The sequence below is a fragment of the Electrona antarctica genome, assembly GCF_951216825.1.
Source record: "Electrona antarctica genome assembly, chromosome: 11".
Taxonomy (NCBI): Eukaryota; Metazoa; Chordata; class Actinopteri; order Myctophiformes; family Myctophidae; genus Electrona; species Electrona antarctica.
Window position 1 is genome coordinate 23933280 of NC_136792.1, and position 20292 is coordinate 23953571.

At 42.0% G+C, this 20292-nt stretch overlaps 2 protein-coding genes across 2 annotated transcripts in view; both read left to right on the plus strand.

Moving 5' to 3' along the window:
• Nucleotides 1-1106: 1106 nt before the first annotated feature.
• Nucleotides 1107-8532, plus strand: LOC306932057 (5-hydroxytryptamine receptor 3C-like; the record flags this gene model as incomplete). The annotated part of the gene is made up of 9 exons (XM_079513762.1): nt 1107-1133; nt 2918-3142; nt 4449-4493; nt 4730-4836; nt 5186-5355; nt 5740-5900; nt 7292-7502; nt 7716-7904; nt 8243-8532. 9 exons carry the CDS (start codon nt 1107-1109, stop codon nt 8530-8532), a joined length of 1425 nt encoding a protein of 474 aa, XP_079369888.1.
• Nucleotides 8533-11867: 3335 nt separating this feature from the next.
• Nucleotides 11868-20292, plus strand: part of ano7 (anoctamin 7) — a 44892-nt gene continuing 36467 nt past the window's right edge. Inside the window, exons 1-4 of the mRNA XM_079514746.1 lie at nt 11868-11938; nt 14206-14308; nt 15245-15287; nt 20100-20233. Coding sequence (XP_079370872.1) covers nt 14207-14308; nt 15245-15287; nt 20100-20233 — 279 coding nt within the window. The 5' untranslated portion in view covers nt 11868-11938; nt 14206. The remainder of the gene's footprint in view (nt 11939-14205; nt 14309-15244; nt 15288-20099; nt 20234-20292) is intronic.

The following is a 20292-nucleotide window of genomic DNA, read 5'->3' on the forward strand; positions in this document are numbered from 1 at the left end:
CCCTGCCTAGACATGAAACCCACAACCATTGGCCAAAGGGTGGTGCTATAGTGATCAATTGAATGCATAACTTTGAACAGGTATAACTTATATCCTGTTTGACCAAATACAGTCATGTAACTTCAATGCACATGCGTCTCCTCATGCCGAACAACCTTTGCTGTCTGACTGTCCCCCCCCTAGGCCTACTTTTATGTTTTATGTGGTGCAACCACTTCAAGGATTTAGAGTACCAACGGTACCAAGGTACTTTTGATACTTTAAGTACCGTACATTTTCATGGCAAAACTTTTGTACTTTTACTCAAGTACATTTTGAATACTGAACTTGTACTTCTAACAGGCTATTCCTACAATAGGATATTGATACTTTTACTTAAGTAAAATATTTGAGTACTTCCATCATTGCAGCTTTCACCCCTGCTATTTCATGAAGAGTTGAGGGTGAATCCCCCCCCCCCCCCGGTGTGTGAGTCACACTCCACTGTGGTTATAGTTCTCACCACCTGGCTGCAGAGTGCAGAGTGCACACAGACTGACCACAGTCATCCACCACAGCTGAACACTGCTGTTCATACACGTACAGGTAAATACAGACATGTAAAAAACCACCTGATTTGCTGAAGGTTTTACCCAAGTCATGCTTTGGCTTATTTTATGCTGTCTGTGCCACTACATATTTTGATTAAACCTGATGACACAAGGTTAATTTGGGATTAGCAAGAGTTTGTAAGTATTGGATTATATCCTTCTGTATAGTTTTAGAAACATTGTACAATTCTGCAATTATTTTTTCGGAATAATTGATTCGTATGATGAAATTGGATCGTTAAACTATGATCCAGTAATGACTTGTGTTCTGGGGAAAGTTTATTTTAACTTTACATTATTTGGACAGGATTAATGTACATTACTGAACATACAATTCAATCAGCTGAAAGTTATCTCATGTAAACATAGCTATAGAAGCTCATTTCCATCCGCAGTCTGCACACATCAATCAATCAATACCTTATATTGGTTATAAATTAATCTGTGATCTCCAGCCATTTGGAAACTGAAGAAAGCATTACACTCCGAGACCGTTAAAAACTGGAAAACAGTGTGATGGCTGACGAGAATTCTAAACTGAAGGTAAATTATGTTTTCATGGTGCATAGTTACTGTAATCAAAAAATTGATTAAGCTCTGATTGTGATCAACACTTCTGTCATATTTTACTGTTAATTATATTACTTAAAGGACAACTTTAGTTTTTCTCAACCAAGGTTCATGTTTTAGGTTGTTATTAGAGAAAGAAAGATGAGTTATTTCTTTTTTCATTTGCTGCTTTCTTTCGTTTTAGCAGTTTTAGCTATTTTTAACGGGGCGGGAGCATTCGAACATGGAGCTAAATATGTTTTTTTTTTAACACATTTTTATAGCGATTTCTTTTTTGAGGGGCGCCTCCTATACAGGTTTAATGTTTGTTTTTAGTTCAATGTTTGTTTTTAAAACGCCATTGACAATGAAGGGAAAATTGACGTCATCTTGTCCCTAACACAAACATTAAATGCCATTAACAATAAAGAGAATTTAAGTTTGATATCACCATTACATCACCTAATCAACATGAGTTAGCGCCCATCACTTCACAAGGGTGTGATTTTTATTTTACTATAGTATACTAGACCCCACGAAATTACATCTGGCTACAAAAGATTACAGGATCTATTGCTTCCCCCCAGTAGGCTACTTTCACATTCAATAGATCCTGTGATATTTTGTGGCCAGGTGTAATTTCTTGTGTTCCATTAGGACTATAGTAAATAATAATAAAGAAATCGCCATAATATTTTGTAAAAAATATACATATTTAGCCCCATGTTCGAATGCTCCCGCCCCCCTGTCAAAAATAGCTAAAATCCCTAAAACGAAAAAGCAGCAAATGGAAAAAAAAATAACACTCATCTTTTACTTTCTCTAATAACAACCTAAAACATATATGAACCATGGTTGAAAAAAACTAAAGTTGTCCTTTAACCTTGTTAATGTCGATTTTAGCTGCTCCAGCCTTCCGTCCAGTCCTTTGTGATTTTGTGCATCATTACTGTCGGTGTCATTAAAGGTAAGGAGTGGTCTTTTAATATTTATGCTTCATTTGTATTGTTATGTTGCTCCAATCACCACCCCAGCATCCACCTGTAGGCTCTAACATTCACAATGTTCAGAAATAGAGAAAAAAGCATATCTACAAGAATCTTGGTGGTTTTATTTGTCACTAACTTATACAAGTACAACCAGTGAAATGTTGTTGGGACAAATTGTGGTAGCCTAGGTTTGGCAACCTTTTTCACATGAAGTGCCATGTATTTATTTTCTTGATAGTCAGTGTGCCATATCAACATGTCATGACACAATATTTCAGATGATTGTTCATACAGCAACCTTAATTTGTTCTTCTTCTTTTGAAATAGGATTAGACTATAACCCCACCTATCTCCCACACTCCCTCCCCAGTCAGAACTTAGAATTCAGAGTTTGAATGAATGTAATTATTTTAAATATATTTAATATTAAAAGAAAATCGTCTCTCACACTTATGCCAGCGTGTCAGTGATCACATTGCCCTGTGCCTAAGGTAAGGTTGCCTACCCCTGATAATAACAGAATATATTAAAGTAAGCTCACAAACGTACGTGTCCCAATTCACCATGCTGTGAGCTTGTATATTCACCTAGCCCCATATGTGCCCTCTCCCTACGCTCATTCTGTAGCTGGAGCTACAAAATGAGCGTAGTGCTGAGGGAACATACTGGGGCTAATATTCACCCTTCATTGTAATTTGTACAAGGTATACAAGGTTGGTTTAAGTGGTTAATGAGTTCACTTAACGTCTGTAAGAGAACAAATAACTGTGGTTATTTGTTCTCTTACAGACGTTAAGTGAACTCATGAGGATCAGCATGATCCTGACCAGAGTCGTCCGTCCCACAGTTCCATGCGATGCCTACACTGTATTGAACTGTATGCGTCCGGATCCCCCTGCTCTCCTGGAGGCTCTGCGACCAGTCTTCAACCTGAGCGCCATACGACCCGTCAGGAACATGTCCACACCCACCTATGTCAACATGTCCTTCACCCTGTACAGCATTCTCGGCGTGGTATGTCCTTGTAGAATCAGTGAACATTCTGTTCTCCACAACATACTTATTACAAGCCAGCAACCTTTTTGATGTGAACTTGAAGTGGCATGTTTTTCTTTTTTTTGATAGTGTGCCATATTAACATTAACACAACATCAAATTAAATAATTTCCAACAGATTTTGATTGTCCATAAATACAACAACCTTTTTTATTGAATTAATATTCTATTTGAGACCCTCTACCTATCTCCCAGACTCCCTCCCTGACCCACATTTGAATGAATGTAGAATTATATGCAGGGTGTCATTTGGATACAAATGTGAGAGGACTTAATTTAATTGACTACATTTTTTAAATAATATTTTATTTTAAACCAGAAAACCTATGTCTCACACTTATGCCAATGTGCCAGTGATCACACTTCCCTGTTCCAATGTTGGCACCCGTTCCTAAGGTTTCCGACCGTTCACTCCAGACAAGGGGATTATAGTATTTCAAGTGTTGTTAATTATTCAGTATTCCAGGCTGGACTACTGTAGTCCAGGCTGGACTACTGTAATGCACTTCTCATCAGGATCCCTAGCAAGAGCCTTCAAAGGCTCCAATACATCCAAAACAGCGTTGCTAGGATCCTGATGAGAGTGCGCAAACGAGAACACATCACACCCATCCTCCGCTCACTTCACTGGCCCCCCGTCGCATTCCGGACACAATACAAGATATCCCTGCTCAGTGCTCACTCACCAATGCGTCCACGGAAATGCCCCCCTCTACCTCAAAGTACTGCCTCAACCCCGTCACGGCCAACCTGCGCACCATGGGTGACAGGGCCTTCTGCACAGCTGCCCCTGAACTGTGGAATACCCTCCCCGCACACTTGAGAGCGCCACAGTCAATCGACTGCTTCGAGAGGACTAAAGACCTACCTTTTTAATAAGGCTTTCCCCCAAACCCACTGATTTTATTCCTTGACCTCATGTTCAATAACGGTTGTTTTTTTTCTTGATGCTAAACTGTGTGCTTTTAATCGTGTAATGTTCTTTTTTTGCTTTTGCCTACCGTTTCATATTTTTGCCTAATGCCTACTGTAGCACTTTGAGATTCTGAGGAATGTAAAGTGCATTATAAATACATTTATTATTATTATTATTATTATTAGTAGTAGTATGGATGGACTTGTAGTAAATTTCATCTGTCAATTGTCTATGCTGGTTTGTCTTCTTTTTTGTAAAATAACAGTTCCTAATATAATGAATGATATATTTCTTAATTATCATTATTTTCTTTCTTTTCTTTAAAAATAAAATAAAAACAAAAAACAGGATGAAAAAGCTCAACTTCTGACTACATACATCTGGCTTGATTCTGTGAGTATTTTATCTTAAACAATGCAAACAATTACCGACAGACCAAATACATAATTTGGATGGTCCTTGACATGGAAAAAGTTTGATCACCACTCATAGCAACACAAGTGTTTCAGAATACTGTTAAAGACATTGGTAGAATCGGTCTCAGGTCTTAATGGTTCAACACAGCATCCATATAACCTACTGCAGGCCTCATTTGTGTACAGCACAATAACACTGGCTTGTCGTTCTAGTATTGGGGGAATGAGTTCTTCAGCTGGGACCCGGTCCAGTGTGGCACCGACAGGATTTCTCTACCCAGAAACAAGTTTTGGATACCAGATGTAGTGATCAACGAATTGTGAGTTCCGTTACATGTACTTTCTACACGATTATCTCATTGACGCCTGGTGCAACCTATACGTTGTTCTACCTCTGATGCCGCTGCACTCTCTGATCAGCTATTGCTATACATGTAGCAACATAACTATTTAAAAAAAAGAATGAATCAGAATTTGAAGGTTTTCAGAGACTTTAGGTCAGGCCCTAGAAGGCGTTCCCAGATTCGGCATCAGGCATCAATGAGTTAACAAGTAGAGTTGTTCTGATACATCGTAAAGCTTCTGATGCTGACCAAATGTCATTCTAAAGCTGTATGTCTCTTTACACCAGTGATGAACCTGCTGTTCTGCTTTGTTCTTGTCTTGCAGCATAGAGGAGAACAACGCCCCGTCCGTCCCGTACGTGACTGCCTATCATCACGGCAGGATAAATGAGGCGCTGCCCATGAGGATAGTCAGCTCCTGTAACCTTGAAATCTACACCTTCCCCTTTGACGTCCAGAAGTGCACCCTCACCTTCAATTCCTGGGTGTACCTTGGTGAGGTGCACCGTTTTGCTCAAGAAGGGCTCCTCCTCAGCACCCAGATGTCACATTTATTTTTGTTTCAGAAACAAATTGTTTTTGGTTGTTCTCTCACATGTATTTGTAATACTAATAATAATGAATAATGGACATATTGGGTGGAAACATTATACAGTTGTGTCCAAAACTTTCAGGATTAAAATTCAAAAGCATCAAAAGTAGCAGATCTACAAGCTCAAAATGCTTTTTTTAAGCTTGTGGATCTGCTAGTTTGATGCTTTTGTGTGACGCTGTAGCATGATTAAAATGTGGAGATAGGAGGTTTCTGCCCGACAGGAACAAGTTACAACTTACCTTTTACTTCTTATTTCCTTGCCTGATCTCTTCTTCTCCTCTCAGAGAATGAGGTGAGATTGAAACTTGGGAAATCACTGGACAAAATTCTGGAGCATTCCAAGGAGGTGATGACAACCATGGGAGAGTGGGAGCTGATGGACATCACATACACTAAATCTGTAGTGATTTATACTATTGGAGGCATCGAAGAGCTTGCATTCCATGTACGTACATTTTTGCTTTTTTCTTCCTTTTCTCTGCTCTTTCGTCGTTAGGCCAATTAATTCCTCCCCACAGACATTTGTGTGTTGTCACTGCTGTTGTATCCAATTGACTCACCTGCCAATGAGGAGCCCCCACCGGGAGGATGTGGAGCCCTCGTCCTACTCCCCACGCTCAACACTCCCTGCTGACAGGTGCCGCCCCAACCTGTAGCAATAAGTGCAGTGACTGTGACAAATATCACCCTCAACAAAATATAAATTGTGTTCTTACAACTTCTTAGAGATGCGCGACAAAGCCAGATGCACCACTACACGGTGGATTCTAACCCGCATGCTCCACGGTGGTGGGCAGGCTCCACCAGCGCTTTAACTCTTAAATTATTTGTAGTAAAAAAAAATATATTTGTAGTAATAATTCTCTGAACCCGGATGCAGTGAACTCAGGATTGATTTGTTCTTGTACGTGTATAATTTAATGGCAACTAGATGATGCCAAGCCCTGCCCTGCCTGCCTTGAATGCAAGAACGACACAACAAGGAAGTGCGGAGTCACTTTCAAATACAGCCATTCCAGTACCTGCCTCGGAGGCGTACCTCTTAGACTACCAGCCCCAACTTGCCGCCACAAATTTTCCAAAATACACAGACATTTCTTCCACCAATAAGGTATAGTTATTTGTCTGCAATGGAGGCGAGCCGTCTTAAGCGGACTTGAGCCACGAGAGGCACTGCTGAGCGAGTCGCCGTGCCGAACGTTTCGAAGTCAACTTCAGCCGACTCAGCGATGTTCGAGTTACAGTACAGTATGTCCTGACAGGGACAGAATCATAAATCATGATTTGGGGTGAGTGTTAGGGCCGATTCATACTCCTATTTTACCGCTGTAGTGCCGGAATGATTTCGGCTCGTCAGAAATTTTCAGTAGCACCGAAGAGCCGACTTTAGGACGGTACCCGCCCCCCCCGAACCTCAAATGACGTCACATTGTAGGCTCTTCAGAGCCGAACCGACTTTTATTCGGCTCTAAAATAGGAGTATGAATCGGCCCTTAGGCAGAACTACCAATCAAAGTGACCACTGGCCAATCACAGTGTGTCATTTATTTATTTATTTCTTAGCTTTTTCTGCCTTTATTGATAGTATACAGTAGATCGACAGGAAATGGGGGGAGAGAGAGAGAGAGAGAGAGAGAGATAGAGACGGCGTCAAGGAGCGACACACAGTAAAGGTCATCGGGGATCGGGATTCGAACCCTCAACACATTGTCAGGCATTGCAGCCTATAGGTGCCCGGACCGATACACCAGCGCCAGGCCCACAGTGCGTCTCTTCCAGGACTTCTCAGAATCGACTAGTTGTATAACAATATAAGGCTTCTTGTCCCCTGTGTAGATCAGGCTGAGGCGCAGGGCTACTCTCTACGTGGTGAACCTCATCCTTCCCAGCTGCTTCCTCACCACAGTGGACCTTTTCAGCTTCCTGCTTCCTCCTCAGGGTGTCGACCGCTCTTCCTTCAAGATGACCCTCATCCTGGGCTACACCGTCTTCCTGCTCATGATGAATGACCTGCTGCCCGTCACTGGAAGCAGCATACCTCTCATAAGTTCAGTTGAAACACTTTTAAACCCAATATCGTCCTTTTTTTCTTCTTTTTTTTGTAGTTATTGCACCATGGCTTTGTAGCTAGCCTGTACACCTTAACTGGAATGCCATTCTGTGTTGTTTGGAATATAACCCTTCAAATGTGCTGCCATGTTGACTTCCAGATGCAGTGGACCTCCGTCTGCTCTCCCTTTATATCTCTCTTTCTTCCCAGATGTGTTCTTCTGTCTCTGCCTGGCTCTGATGGTGGCCAGCCTACTAGAGACCATCCTCATCACCAATCTCTTGTGTGACTCCAGTGGGCACCTCTCTCCGGTCCCCCGGTGGGTCCAGGTGTCGGTCCTACATATACTGGGCCCTCTTGTAGGCCTTCCTCAAAAGCCCAAAGAAAAAACTAACACAGGTATGGGAATAATATGGTATGAGTTATATTCAATAATAATATATGCGTTTTATTCCACTTTAGTAGCCTAACCAAGTCCACATTTCTATACATCTGATTATATCAGGTGACGTTAACAAACTTCTCATAAACAACACATGGCATATAACATTCAGGAATAGCAAGCACATGCACTGAATTAGCTAGGAGTAGGACTAATGTAGCTGAATGTACCAGAAGTCAGTTCAGAACTTGGCTGTTTTTATACACCCAGTTCACCCAAAGCCAGTGGTCTATTTACCCTGTATGCCCAGCTGAGCTATTTTACACATCATGACATGTGCATACCTGTTTCCTAGAAGTGAATGCCTGCCCTCTGGTGGTAGTGGACAAAGCTCCAGGGGAGAGCGAGCCAGAGGTAGAGGGTAAGGCCCTGGAGGAGCTGGGGAGGCTGGGTAAAGACCTCCAGACCATCCGCCTCCAGGTGGACCAGCAGCTAACAGGGAACCAGACCTCTGAGGAGTGGCTCCAGGTGGGTTTCGTCATTGACCGCCTGTTCTTCATCTTCTACATCATCTTCATATCAGTCAGCTTCATCACCATCATCGGTATCTGGGCCAGCTCATACGCAGCTGATGTAGATATGTAACAGTAGATAACCACTGTTTGTTACAAGACCCCATTAATGTAGACCAGGGGTCTTCAACGTTTTCCAGGCCAAAGACCCCTTAGCTGAGAGAGAGATGAAACAGGTTTTCAGACATTTTACGACTTAAACCCGCAATGCTTTGTAAATTTGACCTTTTGGTTTGGTACTTGGCCTGCTCTTATTTCCCTCTACACCAAACCTCTTTGCAGAGAATAGCCTTGAATCTGCAACGTCTGTGACGTGCTGTGAGCTTGAGATTTTGTCTGTTTCCCCCAGAGTTGTGATATGAGGGTTTAAAAAACAAATAAAGTTTCTATGACACAGGCGGCCCTCCTGCAGTATCTCTGAGGACCCCCTAGGGGTCCCGGACCCCAATTTGAAGACCCCTGTAAATGTAGATGGTTAACACACTATTGGACACACAAAGTCCCAAACAAGTAGATTTTAGGAGTTGGACCATGGTTTTGTGTATGGTCTCAGAACAAGTGAACAATAAAACATTCCTTGACAACAATTGAGTTGAGTTGAGTTGATTGAGGGACTGATTCCACATGGGCAACACAGCTAAGATGCTTGAGTTATTAAGTGTTCTGGTATTTAAAGGAAGCCAGATTGTCATTTCTCCGGATTATTCAGTCTCAGTGTGTTCAGTCATGTGTTAGTTAATGAGTTTGAGTTACTGTTTGTTTGTTTGTCTTGCAATAACTTTTGTTTGCCTGTTTTCCCTCGTACTCACTGTACTTGTGAGTGTTCCGTTCAGTAAAGAGCTTTCGCCTACAATCTCATGTGTTCCCTTCTCTACATTTTTGGGGTCCTTCCTTTCATGTGAGTGTGACAGGAGTACTCAATTTAACAATTTTCTCAGTCAGATGTCTTTTGATTGATTGAATACTTTCAGAAATGTAAAGCATGAGGTAGCCTACAGACAGACATTTGGGCTAAAAGGATGCTTCACGCCACATTTAAAACTGGTGGATCTGATACTTGTGTTTTTGTGTGACACTTGAGTATGATCAAGTAGGGCGTTAATTTGCAAAAAACAACAACACAAAAGGTTAGAATATGGAGATATTAAAGATGGAGTGCCTAAAACATGATCATCAGATTCTTTCAAAATAAAGTGTACAGCAAACAGCATAGATGCCTTATCTTATCAGACAACGTCACACTGATAAGCACCAGCATGTGCGCGCAGGCCGGCACCACATGAACTTGCGCCTTGCACACAAGTAGCCCATGTATGGCCTACTTGTGCGCAAGCAGAGCGCGCCATGAAGTGCGCTCACCACTGCTGGTACAACTGCTGCTCTGAGTCCTAAAGCTCTCTGCTGCTGTCTGGGTACGACTGCTGCTCAGAGTCCCTATAGAGCTCTCTGTCTTGGTACGACTGCTGCTCCTAGAGCTCTCTGCTATACATACATACATACACGCACACACACACACACACACGCACACACACACACACACACACACACACACACACACACACACACACACACACACACACACACACACACACACACACACACACATACATACATACATACATACATACATACATACATACATACATCCCCTATTGACCTTATACCAACCTTGAAACGTACTGTAGTTACGTCATCAAGAACAGTGGTCCTTTATTGGCCGGTGGAGTAGGCTACACCGACATACCCAGCCAATCGCCATATTGGCCGGTGGAGTACACGGCATACATACATACCCAGCCGATCGCAGTACTTGCGCGCTCTGCTTGCGCAAGTAATTAATAGCTGCCCTATGTGCTAGCCAACACAAAAGGCAGAATAAGTTGGAGGACACAAAGCAGCAGGCTTTCCCACAAACTTTGATACAAATTAAATATTCATGACCTTGTGCTGCTTAGTTATATAAAGCTGAACCATCCAAGTGAGATTTGAGGATGAAGGCTGCTGTTACTCCACTGCTCCACCTGGTGGTGGTGTTGTGTTATCTAGGACAGTACTTGGTCAGGGACAGGATGTAAGCTCACTCACATCCAGTATGGAGAAGCCATCTCCACCTCTGACCTCTGTCTGGACTCTGATATATTGAGATTGGAGCAGGCCAAGGCCAGCAGGATTCAGATGCTGGAGACGTGGAATACAGGTATTAAACATACATTTTAAGCATGTACTGAGACACATACGTGCCAATCGTTTTCATATTTGCCCTATTGTTGCCTCGCTCTGTTTACTATCTTACAATTTTATTTCAATTAATGCAACTTTATACAAAGTTGCATTAACTTGCAGAAGGAGGTGTCTGCTCTGAAGACGGATAACTCAGGTAATTCATCTCACATAAACTTGACACTGAGGGGGCACAGGATTTCTGACAGACACTGAAAGTCATTACCCTCTCCTTTATATAAACTGGTAAGCTGGTTCACTACACTCTAGCTCCAAGTGACAGACAAGTGAACTTTGATTACCAGACTTTTACTTGTAACAGAGTATTTCTACATTGCAGTATTCATTGCAGTATAAAAGTAAGTAAAAAGTAAAAAGATGTATGTAATATGTATGTATTTATTTTTAACCAGCATCTCTGTAATACTGGAACATGGCTATCTGTATTGTATAAGTAGCGTGATTCGTTTGTATGCAGGTTGAACTGCTTACATCTGTTTTTTAATGACATCCAACATCTCTCATTTAACATTTCTCTGCTTTATTCGGACCTCCTTCCTTCATTGTGGCAACTACATTCGGCACAGTTAAAAACGAATGATACATCTCCTCTCCATCAACATGTGACTCTCAACACAAGACATCTTTTACAGTTCATGAAAACACTTTGCTATCACTTTGTCTCATGGCCAGTGACTGGCAACAATTACAAAGGGTTTTGTCTAACCTCACATCACCAGGCTTTCCACCTCGGAGGAAAAGGTTTTGTCAAGTATAGAATTAAGCCACACCCACTTAGTATCAGGATACAGGAGCTTTCCTCTGGAGTTGTGGGTGTGGGCTGAACGGTAGACAAACATACCCCACCTACTTGTCTGGTAGCACACAGAGTCAGATAGTGTCAGTTATTCAGATTTCAAACAGACAGACATGACAACAGCTCTTCCAACTAACACTCATACAGATGCACACGATCACACTTGAGAGAGCCCTGCATGCCTGCAGACAGTACTGTACAACCATATTCTGTTATCTACCGGGAGCTGCCCAGACAGAGAGAGAGGAGAGATAGAGAGGAGATAAGAGAAGAGAAGAGGGTGAATTTAAATGTCAAGCCTGTTGGACTGTTGGACTGGTCTGCAGTGTAGTTTGGTCTCTGTGTGACCTGGACTCAACGGAACAAGTGGTTTGCATCGTTGCTCCAAGTTTTGCAAGTTCAGTGAAGTGTGTGGACATTTGGACTGAGTGGATAAGTTTAGGTAAACTATGATCTTTATACTCCTATTAACACTCACTGTACAGTCATGTCAAGTTGCACATTAAAGGTAGGATGTTTTGGTTAATAGTAATTTAGAGTGTTTGTTCAGTCACAGGAGTCCCTGTCTCTCCAGCTCTTTAATTAACAGAAAAAAACATTTTCAGGTAGGTGACCTTTTCAGCCAATCAGGAGAGAGTAACAGCTTTTACACTTTGTTTACAGTGTTATCTCTTTGTGTAATCAATCACTTCCAATTCCACTTGTTTAACCTGACAATGTATTTTCTGTTTACTGAAGAGCTGGAAAGTCAAGTATACCCCTGTTAGTGAACAACATCTCGTTGGTAATTTCTATCATCATGAACTGAAGGAGCATTTCGCTGTTGTCGGGCAGAAACCTCTCATGTCCATAACTTTTTTGTGTTTTTTGTTTGTAAATTAGTGCCTACATTATCATACTACAGTGTCGCACAACAATCTCAATAGTAGCAGATCCTCAAGATTGTAGATCTGCTACTTTTGCTATTTTTTTATTTGAATCCTGAAAAGTAACAGTTTTGGACATTATGAGGGCTCCACTGACAGAGACGATTTCCTTGTCTCATTGGCTGTGTTCACACTGCAGACAAATCCCCTTTGTTTCTCAGCTGTGATCTTTAGGACTGAGTGTCCGTCAAAACTGTTCATTGAGAGCAATCAGATTAGATTTACGTGTTCAGACATTGCAGAAAATGTATTAATAATGGTATGGTCACATATAACCCCCTATTATGAAAATTGCCCAAGTTAGCACTCAGCAGTTTCTAAATGGTGGGGACCCATACTCTACATTTCTAGCAAAACATTCTGGCAAGTGGACTAATAGGCCAAATAATCAGATTCTCAGCTGCCAGTGTAAACATAGCCATTGTGTTTTGGACTTCAAATCGACAGAGAGATTCTTCTAAATATATTTGTATGTTTCAAAAAATAGGAATTAAAAAAATTCCAAAAAGGTAGCACATCCAAAAATTAAATAAACGGCGGACAAAGTACTCACATTTCTTTATTGGCACACACCAAAAAAGAACTCTTACACATTTCGGCTATGCAGCCTTCATCAGAGCAAAAACAAAATATGTGTATGTTATTTTAGTTTCTAGTTTTCTTATATGATGACCTAGACTCCGGTATGTTGTGTTTGCTATCATATTTGCAGTGTTGCATTGGTCATTGCACGCAGTACCACGCCGTCTGCCACTGTCCCCAGAGATTTTTCAAGAGCACACGCTCATGCATCGATTAAGAACAACCCTTAAAGGGGCATTTCACAGCTGGAAGAAACTGTAGTCACTAGTATTTGTAGTAGATAACAGTAGCACAATTTGCAATTTGCACCCCATGGCCAGAAAAAGAATGGTCTGTGTGTTTGACTAGGGTTTGACTGGATTGCAGAATTCTTACAATGACCATAATGCTTTGGTGCACTGCCCCTCCTTGTGGAGAGGGGGGAGGCTGTGTGGAGGTGTGACTTGTAGTCCAGGAATGAAGTGAGACCACATTTTCATGAAAGATTTTGGTCATGAAGATGGCATCATGACTAAAATATCTAAAAACACATATTACACACATATTGAATTGAATTGACATAAAAACCCTAGGAAAGTGTTTCTGGTTGCCTAAACATCATTCAAATAATCTGTTGCAAAAGTGGTGAAGTGGCCCTTTAAGGTCCTCAACAACGTTTACAAAGGCTGCCGAGTGGCGAGTGTCACACCAGCGTGTGTATTAACATATAGGAATGAGCCTAGATGCATAGCAATGGTCCGTTGTGTGACCTGTAGTGTAGGTGTTAAGCGATGTGTGCGTGCCGTCTTTAAAGTTAGCGGCCCACCAGAGATATAGAACACTGAATACTATATGGAAGTATTTCTAAGGAATATACAATTCTGCAGTGCAGGTGGTGTAGTTAGTTATTGTAAATAATGTTCCACCATCAGCCTTCACAGCCTTCCATTGTTTTCACCAATATCTGACACAGTATAGTCTTTGGAAAACTACTTTACAAACATTTAAAATATACAAGAAACTAGATCAATTCCATGAACATGAGCACTGAAGATTAAAGTGTATCAGAAGCAATTGTATTGTCACATCACAGGTTTACAGGTCTGAAGAAGTGGGTGAAATTTGTTTTATTCACATATGGAGCTAAATGTATCCTAACTGAAGTGTGTGTGTGCGTGTTCGTGTGTGTGTGTGTGTGTGTGCGTGTGTGACGTGTGTACAGAATGGTCAAAGGGAGAAAAGCAGAGGAAGGCGATGGTGCTACTCTCATCGCCATGGCAACGGAGCCAGACCATAATAACTATGGGAGTGTCAACACGCAGCAGGTCTGTCTGTCATCTATTCCATCGGTACAGAAACAGGAAGTTAGTCCCTATAACAACAACAGAGCTACTGGCTGATTACAGGATGCATTAGTCCGGTGGTTTCCAAACCTTTTAGCCAAAAGATAAATAGAAAAAATAGTAATAATTAAAATCTACAAGCTCAAACTTGTAGTTCTGCTACTTTTGATGTGACACTGTCGTATGAATGATCAAGTATTCATTTACGAAAAAACACAAAGTTAGTCTCTGACAGCAACGATACACATTAGTCTACCATTTCCAATCTCAAAATTTGTGTCAAGCAGAAACAGTATGGGGTCAAAGGTCATTTCGAGCATGGGAGACCAAATACAACCGCTCCAATTATATAAGTTACTAACATACTCTAGTGGACAAAATCAAAATGTATTTAAAAAAATCACACCCGTGTGAACTGAGTGGTGCAGTGACGTCACACACTAACCATAGCAACCGTGCTCATCTGTACGTGGCCCCACGTACAGGTACACACATACACAGATACAAACACAGCTGGTTGTTGGAGTGGTTTGCACCACTCAAAAAAACCTCAATAGAGCACTAAAGCCTCAATATGTAACTTTTTTAGGATCAAAATGTAATTTTGTCCAATCTGTATGGGAGAGGGTGGTTGTATTTTGCTCTTCTATTGAGACATTAGAGGTCATGTCTCACCTAGACATATTCGCCAACTAGACAACAGAATTTTGACATGATGGTCAAGATTCAATTTATCCCCTGAGCAAGCAGGCAGGCCTTATTAGCTCAATGGTAAAAACAGCACTTCCATGGGAAACCACGTTCAAATCCGGTGTAGAAGTATAGGAAGGTTACATAGTGCTGCTTTAAGTGACAATATCTCTTTGAGAAGAGTAAAATAAACTAACAAATATTCCATAATGCTTTTCTTTCCCCCAGAAACAGGACAGGAACACGTTCAGTGATGGAATAACTATAATCGGTGAGTAGAAAGAAAATGAAAATAGAATGGAAATGACTTGATTACCAGTACCAGCTAAACACTGTTGGAGAATTAGAGTATATTTTTATTGTCATATCACAGGTTTACAGAAGTATACTGTATCTACATACAGTACATGCACATAGCACATATCCATTTTGGTACAGTTTGTTCAAGTTAGACATAGGGCGCATGAAAATAGCAACAGGTATACTGTATACTATGCATGAGATGATGGTGTTAAAAAGTATCACCGCGATTGTTCATGAGATGAGATTAACGTGCAAAGAGAGCAAATTGTCAAGAAAGTTAAATAATCTGTTATTATAATATAATAACTTTATAACTCATTGAATATAACAACATATGACAATAGATAAAAATTAGCTACAGACTGTATTACTACCAGTATAGACTGGAACTCACCTATGCTTTTTATGGCATAGGCAGCTCCCGGCAGGATCCGCCAGGAGAACCTAGCACAGCTGCACGACATGAGACTAATTAATTAGAGCGACAGAGAGAATGAGGTGTGTGTGTGTGTGTGTGTGTGTGTGTGTGTGTGTGTGTGTGTGTGTGTGTGTGTGTGCGTGTGTGCGTCAATTTAACAAAGGTGCAGACGATCAGAAATCAGCAGAGAGTGAGCAACATTTGAGCTACTGTATGCCGAATTGAAGTGGACTCGGCCCCAGACCTTTTTTTCCTCCCTGGAAATAAAAACGTCTGAGTTTCCGAGGCTACTTCCAGTAAGACGCCATGAGGGTGAGAAGCGTCATTCTGAAACAGAGCTTCTTAACACAATATATGCCCAAGACGTCCACAGACGTCCTAGGAACTACCGCATGTAGTGCCCAGGACGTCTGTGGACGTCTTGTTTTTTTTTTTTTTTTTCAAAATGTCAAAATGTGGGTCTAAATGTGGGCACCCCACTTCGCTATTTTGAAAGAATGAAAGGGTACATAATGTGTTAATACGGCACAGTTGAGAAGCAGGAGTTAATTTATTAATCTGGTGTCAGTGAGGTTAGATGTAGAGTTGCTGGCCGGCTCCATATACTGTATGCAGATCTAGTATGTCAAACCATGTATGGCTATCCAGGGTTTGATGAGGTCAGTGTCGTGATCTTCATATATGGAGATCCAGGTGATGATAGTCAGCTCCACATATGGAGATCCATGTGTTGTACCAACTTGGTTCATTTGCACGTGTGACTCGCGTCGCGGCAACCACACTGGTTATCAGACTGTCACAATATGGCCATATATTGACATTCCCATATATGGGCTTACCAGTATAAATAAACCCCAATTTGGCCAAGGCTGCCTAGTTTTTCACTAACCTTTGAAGAACCACCACCGCCTCGATCATCGTTCCGTTTCATAAAAATCCTCCTTAAAATATTGTGATCACTTGTAATAGTGTCCAAAAATATTCTGCGGATCCGACAAAGAGCAACGAGGAACTGCAGCCATTACGAGCCATAGACTAACATTGCGCCTCAGTTTCCCAGAAGCCCTAGCAAGCCAGTGTGACTCATCAATTTCCGGTTACGCCATCCGCGCCACTCTGTCCGAGGAAAACCACGTAAGTCTTAAAAGTTATTAGAAGCGGAGAATTAAACAATGATGAAAACGTAACTCGTGTTCGGGAGGGAAGCTTATATGTCAATTAATGAGGCGTGATGTGGCGTGATGTGTCACCATACTGAGGTGTGATGTGACACGGGAAATGCAGTTCATAGTAACTGCGACCTACTGTCGCAACTATACTAACCTCGTGTCACCAGGCTTTCCTTCATGGTGGAAAGCCTGGTTTTCATTCAAAAACTGAGCCGTGTGAATGTGATCCACTTAAGAAAAAAGGAAAACATAAATTGGTTTCCGGTGTTTGTGTTTCAGTTAGCGTCGCATTGTTTTTGTTCCCCTCATAATGCGAATCAATTAGTTTAGTCCCGCAAGTTACACTACAAGTTAGAATAAAATATCTGGATATACCAAAGGATTATTATACCAAAAGAAACAAACCGATTATACCAAACTAAACACATTTTAAACTACTAGGTATAGGGGGGGGGAATCATTTTGGATGTGCACGGTGCTCTTGGGTTCCACCGTGGGTTATATCCTGTCTAGACCGGATCATAAAACATAAAAAGAAATTGATCCCAGGCTGCTACTGCTACTACTGCTGCTATTGCTACTGCTATCAGTTCTGCTACTGCTACTACTGCTACTACTACTATACTGCTATCAGTTCTGCTACTACTGCTACTGCTACTATACTGCTATCAGTTCTGCTACTACTGCTACTACTGCTACTACTGCTACTACTGCTACTACTACTATACTGCTATCAGTTCTGCTACTGCTACTACTGCTACTACTACTATACTGCTATCAGTTCTGCTACTACTGCTACTACTGCTACTACTACTATACTGCTATCAGTTCTGCTACTACTGCTACTACTCAAGGGGGCAGGCAGGCTTTCCAACGTTGAAGCTCTCCTCCCTAGTGGTAGGAGGAGGGACTACAGGCGGACCCGTGGATTCATGACCGGGAAACCCCGTGCAGCTGGGCTTTAACATTGAGCGCTCGGTTGCACTTCCGCATTTGACCACCAAAATTTGGTGGTCAAATGCGGAAGTAGACGTTCTCAGACGGTACTTCCGGCAGTCTTCCGGGTGCTTCAAAACGCCACTGAGCAACTTCCACTGACATGAATAGCTGGGGGGGCGGAGCTTCGCGCCAGTTCAGTCTCTATTATATATATACTCTATGCTACTACTGCTACTACTACTATAGCTGCCTGCCTGTCTCTCTCAGAACACATGCTGTCATTCTGTGCAATGTATATTGACTCAGACCTGTTATGTCAACATGTCACCTTCTACCAACAGTCCTGTTGGTACATGTATGTCAAACTGTTAACATGCATCCACCCACAAGATAAAACAAAAACATCAAACAAACCATTATAGAGTTAAACAAACATATTAGTTAACATATTAGATTAACTGAGCTACTGTAGGCTATATTCTGTTTAATGAATAATACTGTCTGAGTGGATGTTGTGTCTAATGTATATTATATTTGAATGGATGTTGTCTAATGTGTGTGTGTATAACACCCGGGAATCGAACCCAGGAATCTAACCCGGATCTCCCACATGGGAAGGGAGATTAAAGACAAACATGTTACAGGATCTCCTCACTGGTCAACAAAAACACCTTGAAGACCTTAACAGGAGCCCTTGTACAGGGTTTCTTTGACTATGCATGCACCTCCTGGTACCACAGCACCTCAAAGGCCCTTAAAACCAGGCTCCAGACTTCCCAAAACAAACTGGTCAGGCTCCTACTTGATCTAGCCCCCCGAACCCACCTCACCCCTGCCCACTTCGACAGGCTGGAATGGCTTAGGGTCGACGACAGAGTACAGCATCTTGCAATGGGTCTGGTCCACAAGATTCGATACACCACCAAGATACCCATGTACCTGTCTAGATACTTCCTTAATGTTAACGAAGTCCACACCCACAACACCAGAGGGAGTGCAACGAACCATGTACAACCCAGATTCGGCACAAACAAGGGACTAAATTCTTTTCGCTCCTATGCCACCAAAATGTGGAACGCCCTACCAACTGTCATTAAGACATGCGAATCCCTTGACTCCTTCAAAACCGCTCTCAAAGGGCACCTACGGATGGCTGCAATTCGAAACTGGCCCCCGTAAAATCTGAATCCCCCCCCCGCCCCCCCCTTCTTTCCCCTCACTGTATATATTTCTTTTCCCTTTTTACCTCCTTTTTGATGAATTCCTGTTCTGTCTATAGAAGTGTCTATTTGTCTCTAAATGTTTTGATGATTTGAACATGGTGGACCCTGTTGGAAACAAGTGTAATGCTTAATTGGGTCGTCCACTCACAGTTAACAGCCTTTGTATTGAGTTTGTGCTTGAAATGTACTGTAATTCTGCAAACTGTTAATAAATTCTTCAATCAATCAATCAATCAATCAAAACTACTAGCCTAAAAGAGCATCTTTTCTTGGCCAGGGGTAGCTTCGGGAGACCGCAGGCATTTTGTTTTCAAAGGGGGATAAAAGCCTGGGTGAGCCCAGCAGGAAAAGTGCCATAGGAGTGGGAGTGAACCTTGTGTTTCACTAACCAATAAGAGTGCAGATGGGCGTTGCTCCAAATGTGGTCAGTGTTCTCCGCTAAATGGTAAATGGTGCATACATAGATTGTGCATTACATTCACCCATTCACACACATACTTTATCATACACCGATGCCATAGGAAACCATGCAAGGCACCAACCTGCTCATCGGGAGTAATTAGAGGTTCATAGTCTTGCTCAAGGACACTTCGACGCAAACTCAGAGGGAGCCCGGGATCGAACTGGGAACCTTCTGGTTCCCAACCGGCAACTCTACCCCTGAGCAACTGCCGCTGTGTGGTGGACCTTCAAAACATTACTGCGGGGGGCACATAGGTTGGTGAACCAATAGGAAATCGGCGTCTCCAGCGCTAGTTTGATCCACACCTCTCTGCTCAGAAAAGCACAGGGCTCTTTCAGGCTAGAAAGAGATATTAGGCTTTTGGTCTGCAGGTCATGACACAGACCACAGCTAAGAAGACACTGGTTACTGCAAACTGGTAGAACACCTTCACATGCAGGATGTTGAAGGATGTATTTATACTTGTTCTTGATTTACATATGAGCCAGATTACTGATTACTGCACTGCACTGTCTCTCTCTCTGTGTGTGTGTGTGTGTGTGTGTGTGTGTGTGTGTGTGTGGGATAGATTTTGTCCTGGTGTGGGAGGAGAGTTGGGAGGAGCAGTGTGAAGGTAAAACGAATGTCACCGCCGCTCACCGCCGGAAACTGAGGGAGGACTTCCTGGCTGAACTTCAAACTGTTGGTGTCCTCCAACAACGGGTAAGCAAATACAAGTGATTGGTATTTAATTTAACACATTGTCTGCTATAGACGCATAT